The sequence below is a fragment of the Temnothorax longispinosus genome, chromosome 7, assembly GCF_030848805.1.
Source record: "Temnothorax longispinosus isolate EJ_2023e chromosome 7, Tlon_JGU_v1, whole genome shotgun sequence".
Taxonomy (NCBI): Eukaryota; Metazoa; Arthropoda; class Insecta; order Hymenoptera; family Formicidae; genus Temnothorax; species Temnothorax longispinosus.
The window spans coordinates 2934916-2958487 of NC_092364.1; the positions used below are offsets into that span (position 1 = coordinate 2934916).

Below are 23572 nucleotides of genomic sequence, written 5' to 3' on the forward strand. Positions count from 1 at the left end.
GTATAGCCGAGCCATGCCATTCAAGATGGCAGGTCTCCCGTGTTTCCCGATACGCATCGCGGGACGGCCAACGTGTGACGTCACACCTGTCGCCCGCGCGACCGGTAAGGCAGTGAGAGAGAGGCGTCGATTTCGCGCGGCGATTATCGATTGGCCTCCTCGTGGCGTCGCGCGTCTCGTCAAGTGTCCGCATTCGCGCGAGAATTTAAATTCCTTCGGTCTTCGACGCGAAACGCGAAACGCGGCGAAACGTCACGCGCGCTAATTACGACTGCTACCTAACAACTACGTTTTCGCGAGCGTTACTTCTGTAGTAACTTACGATAATTCACTCGTTTACGCGGAGTAAATTATCATAAATTACTACAAAATCCCGTTTACGCGAAAGAATTATCGTAAGTTATGCTAGGTCTACAATGCGAGTCGTAAAATCGTGAGTCGTTAGAACTGACCAATCACTATCGAATTTGAGGAGAATAATCGACTGTGTTTGGTCAATTTTTACGACTCACGACTTCACGACTCGCATTGTAGACCTAGCATTACTACAGAAGTAAAGCCCCTTGCACAATAGGCGATAGCGATAGCGATAGCGACAGCAACAAAGTTGCCGACAAAGGTATATAGCTTTGTCGGCAACCTTGTCGCTGTCGCTATCGCTATCGCTATCGCCTATTGCGCATAGGAGCTTTACGCTCGCGTAAACGTAGTAGCAGTAAATAAAATTAATTTTGATCGAGCTTGAGATTCTCAAAATTGGTCATTTATGTTCTCGCGTTGATTGGTTTCTTCGACATTAGCCGATTATGGCGGAATTATGGCGTCTTTTGTCGTCCAATGGGCGCGTTCAGCAGACACAACTGTTGCACAACTGTTGAGTTCGTCTTATCAACACACAGTTTTGATTGGTTTATTCTAAAAGTAAGAGCCAATCACGTTTGACTGCTACTGAGCGGTTTGGTCTGCTGAACGCGACCAATCTAAACATCCCGTCACAAATAATGTAATAAAATAAGATGTTTTGATTGGTTGCAATGAATGATGCGACGCGTGACGCGCTCAGTGGAAACTCGGCCTTATAACTTTTGCACACAGGACGCGGAAACGCATGCCGCGCGGCAAGAAGCAACGCGGTAGCCAATAAACTTTTGGTTCTTACGGAAAAGCAACACGTTGATTGGCTACCGCGTCGCTTCTTGTCGCGCGGCAAGCGTTTCCGCGTTCTGTATACTGTGCCTGAACGATTCTCGAACTGTCTCGAACATTTGACTAGTCGACTAGTCGGTGTCAACTGTTCGGCGCAGTTCGGCGGGAAACAGACCGGAGAGGAACGGGAGATATCGTCGGCCTTTTTTTTGTTGGATAAACAATCGGTAGGACTTTTCTCACCACGCTGAAAATAAACCGCAGTCATGCCAGTCATGTACAATTTAACGGAAGGAGCATTGGAGGTAAATGTGTTGAAAGCATTATATTGTTATTGCGTTGTATTGTGTGTAACAGTCGACATTTCATCGTTTTAGAGAATCATGCGGGGCACAGACGTCGAAAAACCGGTGCTTCAAATATTAGTAAGTATAGAATTCAGTAGCAGGATTTTCTAACTTCGTAACGACCAGTTTCGGTATCGTTGCGCAGGTATTATATATGGTAAAAAAAGCTGCGCAACAATACCGAAACTGTCGTTAAAGAGTTACAGAATTCCACCTCTGATCTGTCACGTCCTCGCAAGTCGGCGCATCAAAATTATTTATCTCGAAAGCGTGACTTTTTTTTTACAGAGCAAGCTCTAGTCAGCAGAGTCAGGACAATTGCTTCTATCATTTTTATGTAGATTTTTATCTAACTTAAAATGTTTGTCATATCTTGATGTATTATGCGTCGTGACTCATGATATACATGTCTATCACATTGGAAGTATTTCAATTGTCAATCAAACATTTTAATTGTAATAAAAAATTATGATGTACATTGCACAGGACTGATGCTTTGGATGTGCAAGATAAGGATTCTACTTCGTAATTTTCAGTGAACGCAATCTTAATAATAATCGTGTAATGATTTTCCAGGGTTATAAACAACTACCGAGGACCATTAATATAAAGGATGGTGTCGCTACCGATCGCTACAGATTAATAGTGTCCGATGGACAGAGGTTAAGCTCGTTTACCATGTTATCAACTCAATTAAATAATCTTATCACGGATGATATTTTGAACGAGTATGCAATCTGCAGAATATTAAACTATCACTTGGCTTCAGTGAACAACGGTGGCAAAGAAAAGTATTATTTACACCTTACTTTTTGCATTAAAATAAGTAAATAATTCAAGTGTCAAGCATATTTTTTTCTATCAGACACGTGATGCTGATATTGGGTATCGAGGTGTTGGTTTCTGGCAGTGAAGTTGGATACAAGATAGGCAATCCAACTGATATAGACATTAAATCAGATGCTGAACCCACATCTACATCCACAGCTGCAAGTTCTCTTTTTCCAACTAGTGAGTTTATCGTTGGCTTGCGCCAATTGTGTCTAGAATAAATTACCAATTAACTTGTGTTTGCATTTTTTAAAATGATTTTTTGAAATCTGTTTTGCTAAAAGATGGTGCAGCAGAAGAGGGTGCCATATACGTTTACGCAAGCAACGCGAAGGAGACAGTTTCTCGTTTCTTTATGCAAACTATTATTATAACTATTATTATAACTATTATTATAACTATTATTTGCAAGAATATATATGATGATTACTATATACAGTCTGCATCTTTGTAAAGCAAATCATATCTAAGTTATAATTATAAATATAGAATGTTGCAAAATAAAATTTTCTCCTTTTTACATATATCCATCATTTTTATTCAAACAGCACTGTCCGCTTCTATCAAACCTTTACAGAATCTCCAGTCCTTTAGCAAAATTCTACAACACGTATAGAAATAAATAAATCATTTAGCTCATATTATATCTTAATTAGATAGATTTGCCAAACGTCGCGAAATCTGTAAGACTTAAAAATAATTTAAGACTTGAAAGTTATTGGAATTACTCTATATATATATTTTTTTTTTTAATTTAAATATTTTAATTTAAATAAATATATATCTATATATATTATATATATATATATATATAGATATAGATGCAGTGGCTCGCAGTATCTAAATATTCGTGCGTTCCAAAACCTATCCAAAAAATAGTGTTGCAACCTTTCCGTGAACGACTACCTATATTCTTGAAATCGTTCGATTCGGTTTTCGACGCGAAACGCGGCGAAACGTCCCGCGCGCTAATTACGACTGCTACTACGTTTACGCGAGCGTTACTTCTGTAGTAACTTACTATAATTTACTCGTTTACGCGGAGTAAATTATCGTAAGTTACTACAAAATCCCGTTTACGCGAAGGAAAATCTCGTTTACGAAAATTATCGTAAGTTTTACTATATACAGAAGTAACGCTCGCGTAAACGTAGTACATGCAGTAAATAAAATTAATTTTGTCGAGCTTGAGATTCTCAAAATTGATCATGCATTTATGTTCTCACGTTGATTGGTTTCTTTGACATTAGCCGAATATGGCGGAATTATGGCGTCTTTTGTCGTCCAAAGTGCGCGTTCAGCAGACACAACTGTTGCACAACCGTTGAGTTCGTCTTATCAACACACTGTTTTGATTGGTTGGTTCTAAAAGTAAGAGCCAATCACGTTTGATTGCTACTTGGTCTGCTGAACGCGCCCAATCTCGACCATCTCGACAATCGATGTCAACTGTTCAGCGGGAAACAGAGGAACGGGAGATATTTCGTCGGCCTTTTTTTTGTTGGATAAGCAATTAAGCAATCGGTAGGACTTTTCTCACCACGCTGACAATAAACCGCAGTCATGCCAGTCATGTACAATTCGTACAATTTAACGGAAGGAGCGTTGGAGGTGAATCTGTTGAAAGCATTATGTTGTTATTGCGTTGTATTGTGTGTAACAGTCGACATTTCATCGTTTTAGAGAATCATGCGGGGCACAGACGTCGCGAAACCGGTGCTTCAAATATTGGTAAGTATATAGAATTCAGTAGCAGGATTTTGTAACTTCGTAACGACGTATTTCGGTATCGTTGCGCAGGTACTATATATAGTAAAAAAGCTGCGCAACAATACCGAAACTGTCGTTAAGGAGTTATTACTGAATTCCTGATCTGTCACACGTCCTCGCAAGTCGGCGCATCAAAATTATTTATCTAGAAAGCGTGACTTTTTTTTTTATAGAGCAAGGTTTAGTCAGCAGAGTCAGGACAATTGCTTCCGTCATTTTTATGTAGATTTTTATCTAACTTTAAGTGTTTGTTATATCTTGATGTACTATGCGTCGTGACTCATAATATATGTCTATGACATTAGAAATATTTCAATTGTCAATCAAACATTTTAATTGTAATAAAAAATTATGATGTACATTGCACAGGACTGATGCTTTGGATGTGCAAGACAAGAATTCTACTTCGTAATTTTCAGTAAATGCAATCTTAATAATCGTGTAATAATTTTACAGGGTTATAAAAAACTACCGAGGACCATTAATATAAAGGATGGTGTCGCTACTGATCGCTACAGATTGCTAGTGTCCGATGGACAGAGTTTAAGCTCGTTCATCATGATGACAACTCAATTAAATAATCTTATCACGGATGATATTTTGAACGAGTATGCAATCTGCAGAATATTAAACTATCACTTGGCTTCAGTGAACGAGAGTGGCACAGAAAGGTATTACTTACACCTTACTTTTTGCATTAAAATAAGTAAATAAATCAAGTGTCAAGCATATTTTATTCTATCAGATACGTGATGCTGATATTGGATATCGAGGTGTTGCTTTCTGGCAATGAAGTTGGGTACAAGATAGGCAATCCAACAATCAGATGCTGAATCCACATCTACATCCACATGCAGCTGCAAGTTCTCCTTTTCCAACTAGTGAGTATATCGTTGGCTTGCGCCAATTGTGCCTGGAATAAATTACCAGTTAACTTGTGTTTGCATTTTTTTAAATGGATTTTTTGAAATCTGTTTTGCTAATAGATGCTAATGATGCAGCAGAAGAGGGTGCCATATACGTTTGCGCGAGCAACGCGAAGGAGACAGTTTCTCGTTTCTTCATGCAAACTATTATAACTATTATTTTCAAGAATATATATGATGCTACGGTCTGCATCTTTGTAAACCAAATCATATCTGAGTTATAAATATCGAATATTTGTTGCAAAATAAAATTTCTCCTTTTTATATATATCCATCATTTTTATTCAAACAGCACTGTCCGCTTCTATCAAACCTTTACAGAATATCCAGTCCTTTAGAAAAATTCTACAACGTATAGAAATAAATAAATCGTTTAGCTCATATATCTTAACTAGATAGACTTGTCAAACGTCGCAAAATATGTAAGACTTAAAAATAATTTAAGACTTGAAAGTTATTGGAATTACTCTCTATATATATTTTTTTTAATTTAAATATTTTAAAACAAAAACTTTTATCCGCCAGTGATTAAAAACAAATTCAAATTTTTTATTGCTCGAACCTATGTATAACACCTATGTGCACCTATGTATAAATTTAGCCAGGTAGTCGAGCAATAAAAAATTTGAATTTGTTAAATATTTTAATTTAAATAAATAAATATATATATATATATATATATATATATATATATATATATATATATATAGATGCAGTGGCTCGCAGTATCTAAATATTCGCGCGTTCCAAAACCCATCCAAAAAAAGTGTTGCAACCTTTCCGTGAACGATCAAAATGAATTTATTTATGAAGAAAAAGGTGGGGATTTCTTAGCTGAGCGCCAATGGAAACCCAGTTAACGCACTTTTTCGTTCATAAACGAATTCGTTTCATAACAAATGATTTCGAGAATTAGGTATACCTATCTCTAGGTATACCCTGGGGCTACGGTTCGATTCACGCTCACAGCGCTGAAAGCATCGCTCTATCTTCGTTTGATATTCGACGTGCAACGAAGACAGAATGATGCTTGGTTCCCGATTGGCGGCTGGTGCGCATTCGCAAGATACGCATCCTTCTCTTGTCAGGGCTGCGTTCAAAAACGTCACCCGAGTGTACTCAGCGAGTTAGAAGGAGAAGGGAGTATACCCGTGTATACCCGGGTGACGTTTCCGAACGCAGCCCAGTGCTGTGCCACAGTGTGCTTACATACGCCTGCTTACACCGTGTGATCAGTGTATCACTGTATCAGTGATAATTGGCGTGTGAGGGAGGAAGGAGGAGGAGCACGTTGGTCCCCACGTCCATCGGTTCATTGCGTTCAATTGCGCTACGCTTTGTGTATGTCGTTCGTCGCGTTCGTTGGTGATAAGCCTCTCAATTCCCGCTCCTTGTCTCGACGACGATACGCAGGGCAGGGAGTACCTCGCGCGTTTTCACGGTGCGTACCAACGACGACCCGTCGTCGCCCGTCCTCGTTTCGTTCATTGAGAAACACGGCTATGGCGTCGTCCGATCAACCGATCAACATTGTCGCAGATCCAGCAGCACCTAACGTCGGAGAAACAACGGAGAGTACCAAGGAGTAAGTCCCTTTTGTAAAGAGCACGTGTCGCGTTACTCGGTAATCCGACGTCCGCTCTTGCGTCATGTGGATATAGGATTAGGAAGCTCTAGGAAGGACCCTATATTTAATTATAAATCGCCCTTGCAACGCAGGAATTCGCTGTAAAATTACCCTTGTAGCTGCCCTTGAAGCGTAGACGATTTGAATATCCACTGTGCTTTGTCTTTTCACATGCGTAGGCGGTCTATTTATTCTCCGACTAGTACCTATTAGTATTCGCAAGAATGACAAGGTTGAACGAGGGTGACACAACAAGTTTGAATTTTGAAAGTAGAGAGATGCTTGGGATGTCTAATTAAAAGAAAGAGTCATATATAAATTTGTATACATATAAATGCGCATGCTTGATGCTGCATATAGTATCAGCTTTGTAATATACAATTTTATGTTATATTTCTTATTAATGTAATACTTATTAGTATTTTTATTCATATGCAATATTTACAGTTTGGCAGAATCGAAAAAGGAAGCTGCTAATGAGCATTATTCACAAAAACAGTACAAGAAAGCATTGGTCGGTTATAATGAAGTTATTGGTGAGTATTTCTTGCGGTATTACATAAGTATGTACTATTTTTGGTTTAATACATTGACTGTTTCTATTATAACTTTCTATTAGGTAACTTTGCCCCTGATGCTATTTTTATATCAGCGTATTATTTTAATGCGTTATTCAATTATGTTTATTTTTCTTTCGAAACTTGCAATAAAATTTTATTTTTTCCTTCAAATAATTGAATTCATGAATAATTGATTCAATCTTTTATAGATTGCGAATCTATAGATTACGAATTAATTCGGCAGTCAGCATGTTAAACGGAAAAAAACTAATTTTCTAACGATATTGAGCTCTATTTTGAGAATTTTACACTCTTATTATTATAAGTAATTATAATGAATCAAAATGTTTCAGAGTTGTGTCCTGATGTATCGCGTTACTATGGTAATAGAGCAGCATGTTACATGATGCTCGGACAATACCGAGATGCATTGGCAGATGCTAAAAAATGCATTGAGCTAGAGCCAACATTTTCTAAGGTATGCTAATAGCTCTATCTGTTAATCATATGAATGAATAAACTTACTTTTTGTCCAATAAACTTATCTTTTGTCCATATTTATTTCTAGGCGTACGTAAGAATGATCAAGTGCTATTTGATTTTGGGAGACATTCTAGAAGCTGAGACCACATTAAAAAATTTGCACGAATTTGATACTAATAACGAGTCAACATCTGCAGAACAAAAAGACATAGAATATGTAAAAAAATTCCTCAAGGATGCTGACGCTGCCTACAGTGCTAGGGATTATCGTAAGGTAAAGAATTTGTTCTGATAACATTTTCATATTTATAAACGATGAACTGTTAATTAAATAATTATTGGATTTTGTGTCCCCTGTAGGTTGTATATTGCATGGATCGCTGCTGTGACATAAGTACATCTGGAACACGTTTTAAGCTGACCAAAGCAGAGTGTCTAGCTCTTTTAGGAAGATATCAGGAAGCCCAGGATATTGCAAGGTAAATTGCCTTGCTAAATCGAGAATATATATAATAGTTATTCATATAAATATATATATATATATTAATTTTATTTTACTTCAGTGATGTTTTACACATCGATAAACAAAACGCCGAGGCGATATACATTCGTGGAATGTGCTTGTATTTCCAAGATGATGTTGATAGAGCCTTTACACATTTCCAACAAGTACTGCGACTTGCTCCAGATCATGTCAAAGCATTAGAAATATACAAAGTAAGAAGAGAAACAGAAAAATTTTTTCTAATTTATATTAAGTATTATGATGTATTTTAATTCCATACATTTTTCTTTTTTTTTATTATAGAGAGCAAAATGTTTGAAGAAGAAGAAAGAAGAGGGTAATGCAGCATTTAAAAGAGAACAGTATCAAGAGGCTTATAATCTTTATAATGAAGCCTTAACAATTGATCCGCACAATATCATGACTAATGCTAAGTTGCATTTTAATAAGGCAACAGCTGCAGCTAAGGTATTACATCATACTTTCTTTCAAAATTGATAGGGCTGCATAAATATTTATTGTTCTTTTTTAGTTAGGAAAGTTGAATGAATCTGTAGCAGAATGCACAGAAGCTCTAAAGCTCAACGACAATTATTTAAAAGCTCTTCTGAAAAGAGCGAGTATTTATATGGAACTCGAAGAATTTGAAGAGGCAGTTCGTGATTTCGAAAAAGCGTGTAAAATGGATAAGACTAATCGTGGTATGAATCGCTTCTTTATTAATTTCAACATATGGTATAATGAAGCATCAATAACAGATTGTATGCTATTATAAGATATGCTTTATATATCTTTTTATAATTTTCTCAGAAACGAAACGGTTACTCGGAAAAGCTAAATTGCTATTGAGGAAATCCAAAAGGAAAGATTATTATAAGATTTTGGGTATTGATAAAAATGCATCTACTGAAGACATCAAGAAGGCTTATAGGAAACGAGCTTTGGATCATCATCCAGGTAAGGAATAAATATTTGTTGAAAAATTAATATAATTATAAACGTGACTTCATATCGTTATACTTTATATTTTATAGATCGTCATGCTAACGCCAGCGAAGGAGAGAAAAGAGAGCAAGAAAAGAAGTTTAAGGAAGTCGGAGAGGCTTACGGTATTCTCTCAGATCCCAAGAAACGATCTCGCTATGATCGTGGTCATGATCTAGATGATAACGAAGGTGGTTTCCAAGGTTGGTATTTCTACCTTTTTCTATGTACACAAGCGTAATTAATACATCATATATTTTATTACTGTTAATATCACTTTATTATTGTTAATATTATGTATTTATATATTTTCCATCTCTTTTTTTCCAGATATGGATCCGAACGCAATGTTCCACTTCTTCTGTCAAGATGGAGGGTTTCAGTTCCAATTTCATGATGGTTTCCCTAGTAGTAACGCTTTTCAGTTCCAGTTTCCAGGTTAATGATGTTTTTAAAAACTCATGATATGATACGGTGTATCTAACTGTGTATATGGTATTCGAGTCTGTTTCAGTAAATATACCTCATCGAATTTTTCGAATATTTAAGCTCACGATGCAATGTAGTATCATTTTGCGTTTTATTATTTTGAAGTTGATGAACGTAAGGATTCGTCTGAACGATTGATACGTATATTTATTTCAATATAACAAAGTTGTATATATAACATTCATGATTTTATTATACTCGTATATTACGATACGATAGATTTTCGATTTAATATAAGCGAAAGAACATTAAGGTTAATCGTCGAAGTACAACAGGCATTTTCGAAGCCTGCAACACGCTTGTACCTGACGAAACCTTTGCGAATAGATAAGAAAAGAAAATATCCATTAGATTGATAGATGAAATATTCTTATCGAGAAGTCTATTTTATTTTTTAATTGAAATCTCTAGACAACTGTCTTGTCATCATTACATTGTAGGTATTATATTGATCTGCAAAAGACTACAGCTTTAGTTTTCACTTATCAATCGCTGGAATTGTTTTAAACAGTTCGTTAAAATTTAAAATCGAGAGTTTACTATAATTTTACTGACTGCTACGAAGTAAGTATATGATGTGTAATCGTTAACGAAATATTGTGTTTCGTAGACTTTGTGCCCGTATAACGTATACCTGCTGGTTCCATATCTGTTTCTACAAATAAAAGCAAGATACGACTGTCTTACTGTAAAGTAATTGAACGGTATAAATTCCGTACATGATATGAATCCCATACATTTATCTTGCGACGATACACGCGCTTAATATAATCGTTCTCAAATAATTATAAAAGTTATAAGAATATATTGTTTCTATCTACAATGTATTCATTCCATAGATCTTTCTACAAATATATAAATTATAATACATTTTGCTTTTATTCAATTGTACGAATTGACTTTCCTGATATTATCCTGAATTCATCAACTTTTTTATTTTCCACATAAAATATTAATTCTGTTGGAAAGTATTATACTAAGATGTTAAAATAAAAGCAGAAAATATTAACTGTCTGTACAGTATGTCGATAAAATTTAGTATCCGTAAATTTAATTTTTTATATAAATGTATATTTAATTTTTGTTCCTATATACATGTGTATATACATATATATATGTACGTGTTTTATCTCAAACAACCTTTCATGTTTCAATGACATTTCGCGATAAACCAGCGAGGGATACATTGCCGCTGTAGGAGGGTTTGCTTTCACTTCGTCATCTCCCGCGGGAAACGCTGAGATGTGGTTTTTCCTCCATTCTCAGCCTACGCCAATTCAAGGGATTCATTCACAACACGGTTACTTTTTATCATTTACCTTATTGAGACTTGTCATGTCATGATCGTCACACTCGATACGCATGCGACGTTGAAAAGTCATAAATAATCAATTATTCCCGGCGATGTAGGCTTCAATAGCAAAAAGTTGGAGTAAAGAATATAACGAGTTTCGGAACCAATGTTCGTTGTTTTATCTCAATCATTCGCATTGTGTGTGTGTGACAAAAATAAAAATTTTATTTTATAATGTAATCAATATAAGAGTTCAAATATGCTATTGATTTGTAAATTTTATTTTGCTGACTTGGAATTTTTATTTGTTAGATCTTTTTTAATGAAAATGAAAGAAAGAAAGAGTCGCCATACACAAAAGATACACACTCCCCTCTCTCTCTTCAATAGAATTTAACTTTATAATATAAAAATCTGTTGAAATAAAATCTACTTGGAAGAAAAGAGAAGTTGCTTTGCACAGTTTTAAGTTAAGTTTTAAACTAGGTCTTATAGTTTACGTTTAAATAATCATTTGTTAAATAATAATTCTACTGTATCATTACGCTCATTGATACATACTGTCATTTGTTAATATATTAACAAAAGATAGTCTATGAGAACTAGATTATAACATAGGATATTTATGAGTACCATTGGATGTCTACGGTGTTCTGCTCTCTAGCAGGTAGCTGAAAATGTACCGACGTGACAGCGAAGGACGTGGACGACACTTCTTTCCGAGACCACGTGGTAGCTTCTTGCCAAGCCGAGCAATTTCGACGATCACTTATCTTCCTGTCCAAGAATGTTCGTTCCTTGCTGCCGGGAGTGGACGCGTGGAAAGACAAAGGTTGAGAATGAGAAAGAGAGAGGTGGATGTGTATGTGTGTGAAGTAGCGAAGAAAAACCGACCGCTTTGAGGAAGTAGAAGAGAGAGAGGGGGAGGGGGGAGGAGAGAGAGGGAGAGAGAGAGAGAGAGAGAGAGAGAGAGAGAGAGAGAGAGAGAGAGAGAGAGAGAGAGAGAGAGACGGACAATCAGAGGAGGAAAGTTTGGAGGTGACTTTCAGGCGTGGAGAGTTGCGCGCGTCAAGGCAATCCACTCGATCACTCTCTGGGGACACTGAGAAACCCTGGTTCGCTGCGTACTCATACACATGTACGTGAACGACAACATGTCCACGCGGCATGTCCACGCACCGTTGATCCGATAGAATAATGTTAGAAAAACCATTTAACTCTGTAAAAGCAGAAGTTGTTCGCTTTACAGAAAATTAAATCAATGATAAATCGAAGTAACTCGTTGCCAGAAAATTAAATCAATGATAAATCCAAAGTAACTTGTTGCCAGGATACCAGGTACAAGGAGCCTTATTGTTGCTATTATCGTAGAAAGTGGTTAACCAATCAATTCAAATAATAATTAGCTGTCTGCCTGGAGATATTGATTACTATTTTGCGTAAAAATACAATTCTCAATGAGAAAGAACTGATCGTTTTGGTTTTTGTTGCTAGATATCGAGACCTCGTTATTATTGCAGAATATTGGATTGTTTATAGATTGATATTAGGGCCTGATATCAATCTTCCTGATTATCGAAGAGTACGTGTTACTATTCGGTAAAGTTAAATCGCTAATAACTCAGTCTTCTAAGGCAGCTCTTACAATTAAGCTTTCGGAAGCTTGTCATAAAGTTATTCCTATTACAAATCTTGTAAGTACGTTAATTAAGTACGAAAATTAATTCGATTATCAGTTTCGACATTTACTTCTTAAGAAAATAATGGAACACGAATGTGAAAATTCATGCCATTTTCGTGGACACGTGCAAGAGTTATACGCAGGTGTTCGACGTTGCGGGCACGTGTCGCGTAGCGTGTCGTTCTCGATTGAACCTGTAACATGTCCGTCCCGTGATTCACACGGAGGTGTTCTCCAATTGGCTTCCAGCGATACAGCGTGACTGCGAGAGTGATCCTGATATCAGACGCCAAATTGCCCCTGTAAAGCGTGTCGGCTGTTTCGCATTGTTCTCTATTCGCATCTATATGTGTGCAAGTGTATGCATGTGACTTTTAATACATATACCTACAACATAGCAATATAACGATAACGATTAACGATTTATGTATATCATTTTATTTGAAACTATGATACACATATATATACATACATAGTATATAGGAATTACCTTTATGCGTGCCTGCTTTTCTTCTCAAATCCGCGATAAGGACGAAGGGATCATCATTCATAACGGTCAGCCGGGGGGTGAGAAATTTCCCCGGCGAACGCTGGTGATTCGTCATGATATCCCCGATATCCGCCCGTGACATCGCACGTCCGCGGTCGAACGACGGGGACGAGATCCAAATGTGCGATACGATGCTCACGATGCCTACGGTGGTGCGTCCTCGGGCACGTGCGGTTCGTAAAATCGTTATCGGTGGCACGCATCGTCGCGCCTGAAGACTAACTTTCAGCCGGGGAAGCCTGAAAAATATATGTATTTGGGATTAAACGCGCACGAAAGAATTTCTAATCTAGGATGTCCGGAAGCCTCACTTGGGACTTTACCGAGGGATTCGTGGCGAAAACAATTATTCCAAACGGCAGGCATGCATTGACCCGAGAACGGGGGCGCCTGGGGTGATTTCTACACCCCAGTAAAAAAACGAAGCTCACCGCATAGTAATTTTAATGTCCCAGCAAACGCCAAGTAATGCGCAACTTTCATGCAAGTTACACAATTTCTTATTCAACAATGTAAATGCAATAAGACGTCTTATGTCCCGATTTTGGACAATTGCGTTGTCTGGGATGTGTAGAGTAGAAAATTGTGTAACTTGCATGTAAATTACATATGTTGTTTGGTGTTTGCTGCGGTGCTTCTTTCGTTTTTTAATATCTTTTTGGTTTCTTTTTACTTTCTTCAGAAAACGTTGAGTAAATCCATATACATGTTCTCAAATGCTAATAAATTACTGAACAACACAAAATATGCAATTATATGTTATAATTAATAACAATGACTTTTAATTGGGGTATAACAACCCCAAGCGACCATTTATGAGGAAAAAAAATATAAAAAAACAGGCGCCCGTTCTCGACTTAAAATCCGATATAATTTTTACTTTCATTTATTGTTAGACGAACAACCTCCTTTTCTGATCCTTTCCAAAATATCGATCCAATTCATAAAAATTCCTTCCGAATTCGCGCGCGGGTTGTCGCGCAAATTGGGATAAACGCCCCGGGCCGGTCAAGCGCGGTCGTGCGTGCGTCGCGTGCACGCGTACGTGCGTGCGTGCGTGAACGCTCGCGCGTGCAGGCAGCTCGACACGTGGAGAGCGAGAGCGAGAGCGAAAGAGAGAGAAAGAGCTCTCGGGGGTGTTGTGGACTGACGAGATGACGGCGGGGGCGGCGGGGGTGGCGGGGGTGGCGGGGGTGGCGGCGGCGGAAGGGCGAACGAACGAAGGGGTCGAAAATCGAACGAGAACGAGCGAGCGAGCGCTGCCGCTGTCATTAAACCGCAAGCAGAATTTCCGACCGCTCGCCCGACTCGACACGCGTCGCCCCCCCCCCCCCCGTCCGTCACCCTTCCCACCGGTCGCGCCGCGCGACCCCCATTCATCATAAATGCAATCAGATCGTATTACGCGCCATTACCATACGCTCTACCCCCCCTGTTCCAGTCTCCATCCCTCGGCCCTCCGCGGTCCCCCGGTCGCGCGCGCCACCCTCTTTCTCCGCTGGCTCGCGCGCGCGATACGAGCCCGAAATTCACCCCATCCACCCTCGCGCGCGCGTGGCGAGGCGAAATCTTCGAAAGCCGTCTTTCGAGGGCGCGGGAGGAAGGGTCGACGGCTGATTAGGTTTTGATTGCGTGCGCTCGGTCGACCGCAAGTGGAGAAACCGGGAGGTATACACTTGTTTTCTATCTTTCTCCTTTCCGGATCGTTTTGCGTGATCGATGTCGTCACGAGAGAGCTCGATACGTCATTAATAACGATAATTGATGACCTAAAACGTCTGATTCGGAAGGTACATTAATGGCATCTAATGAAATTCTAATCAAGAGATAACACTACTGGCGTTGTTAGCTGTAAATTGAAGGGGGGGGGGGGAATTTTGGAAACTAAAAAAGGACAAATAAATATAAATACATAAATAAAAAAATAAAAGAAGTACGGTTCGAAGTTTAACTTGTTAGGATTTTTCGGGTAAATGTTACTTACTTTAATTTACTCAAAATGATCATATATTTGTGTGCTTGTAGGACTTTTCAGATATAAACATTACTTTAATTTACTCGAAATTATCATATATTGTTCCCCTCCCTTCCCCCTCGCTAATGGCGCTCGTGATGGCACGTTTACATCGCAATAAGGCCCCAAATTCTCATTAGGCTTAACTCTCTATTTGTCTATTTGTCGCCAATTTTTTCGAACGCGCCGATTGGCTATTCGCGAAGGAGAAAGTGACGCGTTCAGAAATTCTCTATTCGCTAGCCAATCAACGCGTTTCAAAAATTCGTGGGTACTTGTGGATTATCAGTCTTGACTCGCGACTACATTCGCGTCACTTCGTGATTCGCGATCTCTCCCAGTAGTCCCAGGTCCCAGTCAGTCCCAGTCAGTCCCAGTTAACGTCTCGCGCGATCTTGGCGGTCTTCGTACGCGAGAAATTCGTCGCGGCCGCGAATTGCCGCGGACGCGTCGCGCGGCGGACGTGCCGACCGAAGTTTCACGCGTGATCGCGGAACGGCAATCGACATCCGCCCTTGCGATTAGCCGCGGCTTCTCGCGAAGTTTCGCTCAGCCGAAGTTCGAGACGAGGCCGGTGCCGGTAATCGCGACGCAGGTACGCCGCCATGTTCATTACACGTCTCGCGATCGTTTGGGGACGAAATGACCCTCCGCACGGTGGTCTTCGCGAACATTCCGTGACGTGAAGAGGATTCGCCATTTCACCGTCACGGCGACCGCGAGTGTTTCGCGTTATCGGGAGCGCCGAGCAAAGTTCCGCGCGATTGCGAGTCCCGTAGAATTTCAATCGCGCCGTTCGGCACTTGGTGGAAGAAATTGCGCGGCAATTTCGCCGCCATGTTCGTTACGTCTCGCAATCGTTTGGGGACGATATGACCCTCCGCACGGTGGTCTTCGCGAACATTCGTGACGTGAAGAGGATTCGCCGTCACGACGACCGCGAGTGTTCCGCGTTATCGGGAGTGCCGAGCAAAGTTCCGCGCGATCGCGAAGTGCTAATCGATACCGCGACGAACTGAGTCCGTCGAGTTTCAATCGGCACTTGGTGGAAGAAATTGCGCGGCAATTTCGCCGCCATGTTCGTTACGTCTCGGCGATCGTTTGGGGACGAAATGACCCTCCGCACGGTGGTCTTCGCGAACATTCGTGACGTGAAGAGGATTCGCCGTCACGGCGACCGCGAGTGTTCCGCGTTATCGGGAGTGCCGAGCAAAGTTTCGTGCGATCGCGAAGTGCTAATCGATACCGCGACGAACTGAGTCCGTCGAGTTTCAATCGGCACTTGGTGGAAGAAATTGCGCGGCAATTTCGCCGCCATGTTCGTTACGTCTTGCTCCATTTTTTTCGAAATGTCTGTGAAGTTGGTTTTTCGAATCAGAATAATTTTCTGATTTTTTAGAAAATCTAAGCGACGCGAGAAAGATTCTTCGCCACGACGACCGCGAGTGATCCGCGTTATCGGGAGTGCCGAGTAAAGTTCCGCGCGATCGCGGAATGTTAATCAATATCGTGATTAATTAACCGAGTTGCTCGTCATCATTCAATCGCGGAGTTCAAGACAGAGACAGCGGCACCAATTTCGCCGTCATGTTGGTCGTAAGATTTTTGTACGAGACGTTACTCCGACTCGTAAGTCGCTCTATTCTTTCGAATCGGTATAATTTCCCGATTTTACAGAAATCCTCGCGACGTAAGAATAGATTCTCCGCCGCATTATCGAAAATGTCGAGTGTATCGAGTGTAATTCGACCGCGAGGTGCTAATCGATATCCGCAATCGCGATCGATTGAGTTGCCCGTCTCGGCAACTTTCAATCGAGGGCGGAGTGGTCGCGGCCGGTTGCGCGCCACTTTGGCCGCCATGTTAATCGTACATTGTAGTTCACGCATCTTCTGAATCGGAGTGACGTGAAGAAGATTCCCTGCCACGACGGCGGCGAGTGATCTATGTTATTGTGAGTGTCGAGAAAAGTTCCGCGCGATTGCGTCCCACCTGTCCTGTCCGTTCACTTGTGGAGGGCCTGCAGCAATCCTTACGTAAGTGCCTAATATTCATTTCATATATAAAATTATTAAATTTGTTGGAGGTGAAACATGTGCCTCTGCAAGGCCATAGCCAGAAAAACAATTTGGGGGGGTCCAGTGGGATCAACTCGGCGAACTAAAGAGTATGTGTAGCCCATTCCAAAATTAAGAGAGAAATACGCGAGTTTGAAGTTTTTTGTGAAAATTTTTTTTTAAACAAATTTTGACAGTACTTTTTGACCAGACCGTCGTAATTATTCGATAGATCTATTAAAAAATCTAATCAGAACGAGAATGCGTATTAAGTTCTCTTTATAAAATTTGCGTTTGGCTCAACTTAGAACTTAAAAAAGCCATAAATTTGTTTAAAACAGTACTTATTTCTGGAAAATAAATATTTTTTTAGTAAGAAAAAATTACGTTTATCGTATTGAACATAATGTTTACTAATATTTGTTTTTTTTTTTTTAATTTCGAAATTTCGGAGGAGGTTTCGGGGGAGGTCCGGACCCTTTCGGACCTCACCCCCCTTGGCTATTTAATCTTATTAGAAGAATCTATTTTGCCATTAACATAGGTCCCATTTGTACTCTAAATAAATAAAAATCAGAAATTAATATTGTGCAACTTATAAATGTCAGTATTGATATGACCACTGACATACATACTTTTAAGTCTAAAGGTACAATTTTACGATGACGCTCGACGCTGGATTCGAGCGTCAAAAAGCTAAACTGTGTTTAACTTTGACGGTCGACGCTCATTTCAGCCAATCCAGTGGTTAGGTTATATTTCGCGGCCCTCTGAATCTATCACGTGACCAGATTTGACGCTCGAGTCTGCCACGAATCCTTAGACATCTGAAATTTGTTTCGCGTGTCGTGATTATTTTAACTCTTTAGGGAAATCGCTGAGGGCATTTCGTCGAGGCATTTGCTAGTTATTTAAAAGATTTTTCATCCGGGATACCATAGAAACATCACGCAACGCCTCTGCCGAGCACGCTCCCCATCTTCCCCCCCCCCTGAAACAATCGCATCCTCGATAACTATCTCCTCCTTACGTTGTCGCTGAAGCGGAATGTACGTGCGCGTGGCGTGGTGTGTGGCACTGGCGACGGCACGGCATATCGATCACCCCATTCCACCGCCACCCCTGCTGGTGGATGCGGGTAGCACCAGGCCAGAACTACCACGCTTCCGTCGCGCCCCTCCCCCGCCCCCCCGTCGTCCGCGTGCACCCGCCGTTCGCGGGGATAGTGGAGCCGCACGAGCCTGCCCGCCTCTGATAACTCACAACTCGCCCATCCATCCATCCCCCGCTTTCGTACCCCCTGCTGCCCTGCGCTCCAGCCCCCGATGCCCCGATCCCCCCGAGCGACCACCGCCGCGCCACCGACTGACGGCGCTGTCGGCCCCCCCCGCCTCTCTCCCTCTCGTGCATCCGATGTTTGTTACGCGGTGGCACGCGCGCTGCTCTTCCACGTCGTCGTCCTCCGCACATGTCGATTCTCGCGGGGTTCGGTTGGTTGCATATCCCTCCGGCGAGCAGGTACAGCTCGATACCGTTGAGTTTTTCTCTCTTTCTCTATATCTCTCTCTCTCCTTTTATCAACCCCGATATTACTCGAACTAGCTTCCGCTTCTAAGCGCGGAGAGCCAGTCCATTTGCTAATTGCATTTTAAACAAATTTTGAAATGTAGTTACTTTGTAAAATCTTGCTCTATGACGCACATGGTTCTTTTACGTTGCCGCGTCCTTTTGCTTTCAATTATATAAAGCATTTTTTTCTATGAAGCATTTTTATATGAAAGGAGCATATTTCCGTGAGAGGTATTTTTTGAAAGATGCGGGAGATCGTTCGAGAGTCGTGTGTCACTGGTAACGGCACCGATTTAACTCGATCGCGGTCCAAACCGGGGTGGCAGTGTGGTCTTGTGGTAAAGCGCCAGACTCGTAACTCCGAGGAATCGGGTTCGAGTCCACCTGATCACAGGAATTTTTATATTCCAAACTGCCACCCCCCGCACGATTGGGGCTCGTGCGGAGAAAACTGGGCTATCTTTCGGAGGAGACATTAAATTTGAAATTGGTCGTCAAGCTTGGGGAGCTTGGGAGTTTTGGTCCACTTGTCCTCGGTAACAGTCGTAACGGATACGACGGTAACTCGCTGTATATCGAGCTGTAAATCGAGGAGTAAGAGGGATCAGCACACGCGATCGCTTTTGATCCTCCGACCAGACGCGTGCACGCGTCATCCCTCGGATGCAGGGGGGGAGGATGCTGGAATGGTACACATCGTTAGCATGCTGATCTCAGGCACACCCACCCTCGGTTGCCTAGCGCTTTCGCTCTCGAAAACCCCGCAAATCTCCAATCGCACAACTTTTTCCGAGCACGATGTTAAATGTAGGTATCTGCAACGCTAAATCTTAAACTGACATCTTGACATAAACTATTTTTTCGAATTAGAAAGAGGCAAATTTTCGCAGCTTGTCTTTGAAACTTAGTTTTCAGAAAATTACTAGGTGTTAAATACTTTTTCGCTTTATCTTTATTGTTGTAACGCGACCTTGCTTGAAACTACACTTTTGGGTAAACGAGAACGTCCATATATTTGACCACGTGGCTTCAACCTTGAGTCGTCGCATTGCCAGCAGTCAGGCTGGCAAGCTGCAATTGTGTGCTCGGTCGGGGGATATTACGTCGAGTTAGTCCGTAGCCGATATATAGAGCTTAACCCGGCGCCTGGCTAAACTGCCAATTTAACAGTAGTTAGTATTCACCGCCTTCTTGCGTTAAGCTCCGAGTCCTACGGTTCCATTAAACGATCGTTATATCGAAATTGTCGAAAAGTTTCGCGAATCCTCGCCCAAGTTTTTCAGTGTTTACTCCATCAAAAATAATATCAAGAAATCCCTCTGGGGCTCTTCGAGTAATTTTTTACTAAATTACCCGCGCCTAATTTCGTCCCCTTCAATTTCTCGGTCCTGTCGCTAAAAGCGCTATCGGCGCCAGCACGTGTGTATAGAGAAAGGCAAACAGAGCCACTTGTGAAAGTTAAATGATCCACGAAGCTTCCGTACTGGTTTTACGAAGATTTTTTGTCTTCTTGATGGTAACGCGAGTTTTTGCAATGTCATTATTAATAGTCCTATATACGCCTAAGCGTTGTTTTTATATTCTCTGTGTCATTGGCTTATGTACAAATACATTGTCAATAGAAGGGTGTGTGAATTGTGTGCCGTTAGATTAACTTGTTGAGAAGGTAGGAGCCGCGATGTTTGAGGGTTTTTCCTAATTTCATCCCCCTTCATGTTCCTAAATTCGTCCCCTGGATGAGTGAAATTTATTTGTGATACTTGCTTGGAATGCTAAATGCTCATTTAAAAAAAAATGATGATGAGGTATTAATGTTTTTTTCAATATATAAAGTTATATTTTTTCTGAGTTTTGCTAAATTCATGTTTTTAATTTTCTATAAATATAAAATTTTGTATTAATCCACTACAATCGACTATGTTCACTTTTGTAATGACCTTTAGTAAATAATATCAATAAAGTTGAAAATTAAAAATACAAATTGTAATTATACCTCATTGGAATTTTTTGGTTTCGCCGAAAGTAGACACTTTTGAAATTAACTTTTTTGGGTACTAACAATTGATTATATTATTATGCCATCTATTATATATTATATATCAGATACATTTGTATTTAAAGCTGGCAAAGTGTCAACTTCTAGCAAACCATAGTGCGGCGAGCGTGACACGCGTTACAGTAAAAAATTAAAATGATTCCGACGTTTCCCTGACCTCCCGTTGGTAGCTACCCCCCGGGGGGTTTGCTGATCGCAACCCTCTCACGCGTGCGAGCACTCGTTTCTACTGATATATATATCGGGTGTGAAGAGTCTCGGAATACTTGAGCGACGTCTTCGTGCTAACCCCTCGGTGCTCGGCGAACCGAGACGACCCCTCTTGTACGACCTTCTGCCCCTCCGGCAGTGCGCTCTTTTCCTCGCGCCCCTGTTCTCGCACCCTGAAATTTATTACACTTTGCTACTCGCTCTTCGTGGCACATTTATTCCGAGTGCATTATCATACGCGCGCACGCACATACGGGTGTGCGTGCGTGAACGCTTTAATATAAATATGAATGTGTGACACGATATAAATGATGGAAAGTGCCGTCGAACGATTGGGAAAAGGGATGTTATCATCCCGCTGATGTCTGTGAAGTTGGCTCCCCTTTTCCAAATTCGAAAAAATTTATTAGAGTTCTGGATTCCCCAGCAAGAGTTCTAGAGTTCTCTATAGTTTTTAAAGAGAGTTCCGTAATTTAAAGTAATGAAAACACCATTTTAAAAATGGGGGGGGGGGGCTAACTTCACGGCGCCCCCATTTTTGAAAAAATGAATTTTTTATGGTAGTTCCGAATAGATTTCGATGACTTCTAGAGTTCCCTTTCCGGCTAAAACCCCGCGGGTGTCCCTCTCGGCGCGTTTAGGTGAGGGGGCAGCGGGTAACGCAATGATTCGTCCGCTGCCCTCTTGTTAGGAGCCACCTAATAAATATTTTTTTGGATTAAAATATTTTTTTTTCTCAGTGTAGATGTTTTGAGACTACTTAGTATAACGGGAATTTTTATTACGTAGAAATATAATTTAACGAGAAAAGTGAGCTCTTTTCTAACCATTTTCTAATTTTATCTAAAAGTTGTAAAATTAAATGTAAAAATTGATAGAGTTGCAAGTGGATCTAGGATATATTTTTACTTAAATCCGATTCTAATCGTATTTTACGCAGTGTTATGGCAGATGACGCGAGACGCGGTCAAATATGAAGCCGCAGGGTTTAATTATCATATCGGTTTTGATTTATCACGAGATACCCAACTGCGATATCGCGAGGATCACGCGGAATTGTTAATGATATTAATTGATATCGCCGCGCATGTTTTGCAAATAGAGGCGGGGACGCGAGCGTTCGTAAAATATTCGCCATCTTTGACGGTTTCATGTAACATGTAGGTTGAAATTAATTATTTGTGCTGTTTGAGTTACACCAGTGATTGCAAATAAGGTATTTTTTTCACGTGTGTCAAGTTTAGAGACGTGTATAAAATCGATTAATAAATTATGAATTTTTATTTTATATATGAGTGTAAGAGGATTTTACATATAGATGCTTATTAAAAACTTCTAAAAATCTCTGGTGAAATATTCGGTAAAAATTACGTATCAAGCATCCAGTTCAATTATTATACTTTCTAAAGTTTAAATATTCAAGTGAAACAATGACTGACATAAAGAACCTGACTAGAAGTTTACAACTTGAATCCCCATTTTTGTAATTGTAAATTCTTATAGCTTACTTTGTAAAGCTTTTTAAATTTTTTTAAATTAACACAGGTTGTATCTTTGACCAAACTGACATTTAATACTCAAATTCTTACAACTCGTTTCGACACCGGTTTTGTGTCCTTATATAGAGGTCTGTGTAACTTTGTCTTTTCTAACGATTTTGCGTGAATCATACCATATTTAACACTTTGAGAGCTTGCTACTAACGAGCCAATGAACTGGGCAAATTCTCGGATCGAGCATACTTTTTTATTTTCAAATTTATAAATTTGGTTCATTAATCAGGTTTTTTTCTCGATTGGTATTTCTGACATACTAAGTTTACTAAGTTTAAATTAAATCCTAAATATTTGCATTTCACGTTTAGATTTATGTTAGATTTCTTCATATTTATTATAAATCCTAACGCTTCTAAAAACTTACATGTAGTTTGAATATTAGTTTTACATTTTTGCTTTGTTTCACCTTTGCTTTGTTTCAACATAATATATCATCAAGATATATCACAGATAAAAACCTAGTGATCTCAGTACATTTATTACTGGTTTCATTAATTTAGTGAACACTAAATTTTTTTAAATTGGGTTGTAGCACAATGGCATATGTTACTCAGGAAGATATAAGCTATCCACTAGTGTAAAAATTTTTGAAATTAATTCGATACTTTCTAAGATTACCCTGAACAATGGAACAAACAAATTTTTTCCCTTTATATAATAGTAAAGATAAGACAGTGATAAGTGCTTTTCTGTTTTGAATAAAATTTTGAAATTCGATATCGACGTGTCAGCAATATATATACGTTAACAATGTTAAACCTAATTTGAGAAATGAAATTTTATTTCTTTGAAAGTATTTATGGAAATTAGTTTAAGATGACTTGAGATAATATGCAAATGAAGTCTATAAATATGGACCTTAAAGATTAATAACTTTAAAAATGATCTATGGACAATAGAACTTCGTTTGCCGCATT

The 23572-nt window shown here is 39.9% G+C and overlaps 2 protein-coding genes and 1 long non-coding RNA gene across 6 annotated transcripts in view; 2 read left to right on the forward strand and 1 right to left on the reverse strand.

Annotated features, from left to right (window-relative positions):
• Positions 1–4: 4 nt before the first annotated feature.
• Positions 5–5270, forward strand: LOC139816900 (replication protein A 70 kDa DNA-binding subunit-like). The gene is made up of 6 exons (XM_071784723.1): positions 5–104; positions 3615–3935; positions 4008–4055; positions 4551–4765; positions 4840–4975; positions 5081–5270. Exons 2-5 carry the CDS (start codon positions 3888–3890, stop codon positions 4925–4927), a joined length of 399 nt encoding a protein of 132 aa, XP_071640824.1. The 5' UTR covers positions 5–104; positions 3615–3887; the 3' UTR covers positions 4928–4975; positions 5081–5270.
• Positions 5271–6203: 933 nt separating this feature from the next.
• Positions 6204–10538, forward strand: Tpr2 (Tetratricopeptide repeat protein 2). Its single transcript, XM_071784673.1, has 12 exons — positions 6204–6605; positions 7095–7183; positions 7561–7685; positions 7776–7964; positions 8051–8169; positions 8254–8407; positions 8499–8663; positions 8728–8896; positions 9006–9152; positions 9230–9382; positions 9510–9617; positions 10279–10538. The coding sequence occupies exons 1-12, from the start codon at positions 6364–6366 to the stop codon at positions 10293–10295; spliced, it is 1677 nt and encodes a 558-aa protein (XP_071640774.1). The 5' UTR covers positions 6204–6363; the 3' UTR covers positions 10296–10538.
• Positions 10539–10549: 11 nt separating this feature from the next.
• LOC139816875 (uncharacterized) overlaps positions 10550–23572 on the reverse strand; it is a 159236-nt gene continuing 146213 nt past the window's right edge. For 3 of the 4 annotated variants that reach the window (XR_011733102.1, XR_011733105.1, XR_011733103.1), the window contains exons 3-4: positions 13134–13432; positions 10550–13030 (exon numbers count right to left, since the gene is read on the reverse strand). This is a non-coding gene — a long non-coding RNA (uncharacterized lncRNA). The remainder of the gene's footprint in view (positions 13031–13133; positions 13433–23572) is intronic. The other variant, XR_011733104.1, reaches the window with a different exon arrangement.

Coding starts and splice junctions, on each gene's coding strand:
- LOC139816900 (XM_071784723.1), top strand. CDS start 3,888: ATGCCAGTCATGTACAATTCGTACAATTTAACGGAAGGAGCGTTGGAG. Junction 3,936..4,007: donor TAACGGAAGGAGCGTTGGAG/GTGAATCTGTTG, acceptor TCATCGTTTTAG/AGAATCATGCGGGGCACAGA. Junction 4,056..4,550: donor AACCGGTGCTTCAAATATTG/GTAAGTATATAG, acceptor ATAATTTTACAG/GGTTATAAAAAACTACCGAG.
- Tpr2 (XM_071784673.1), top strand. CDS start 6,364: ATGTCGTTCGTCGCGTTCGTTGGTGATAAGCCTCTCAATTCCCGCTCC. Junction 7,184..7,560: donor CGGTTATAATGAAGTTATTG/GTGAGTATTTCT, acceptor AAAATGTTTCAG/AGTTGTGTCCTGATGTATCG. Junction 8,408..8,498: donor AAGCATTAGAAATATACAAA/GTAAGAAGAGAA, acceptor TTTTTATTATAG/AGAGCAAAATGTTTGAAGAA.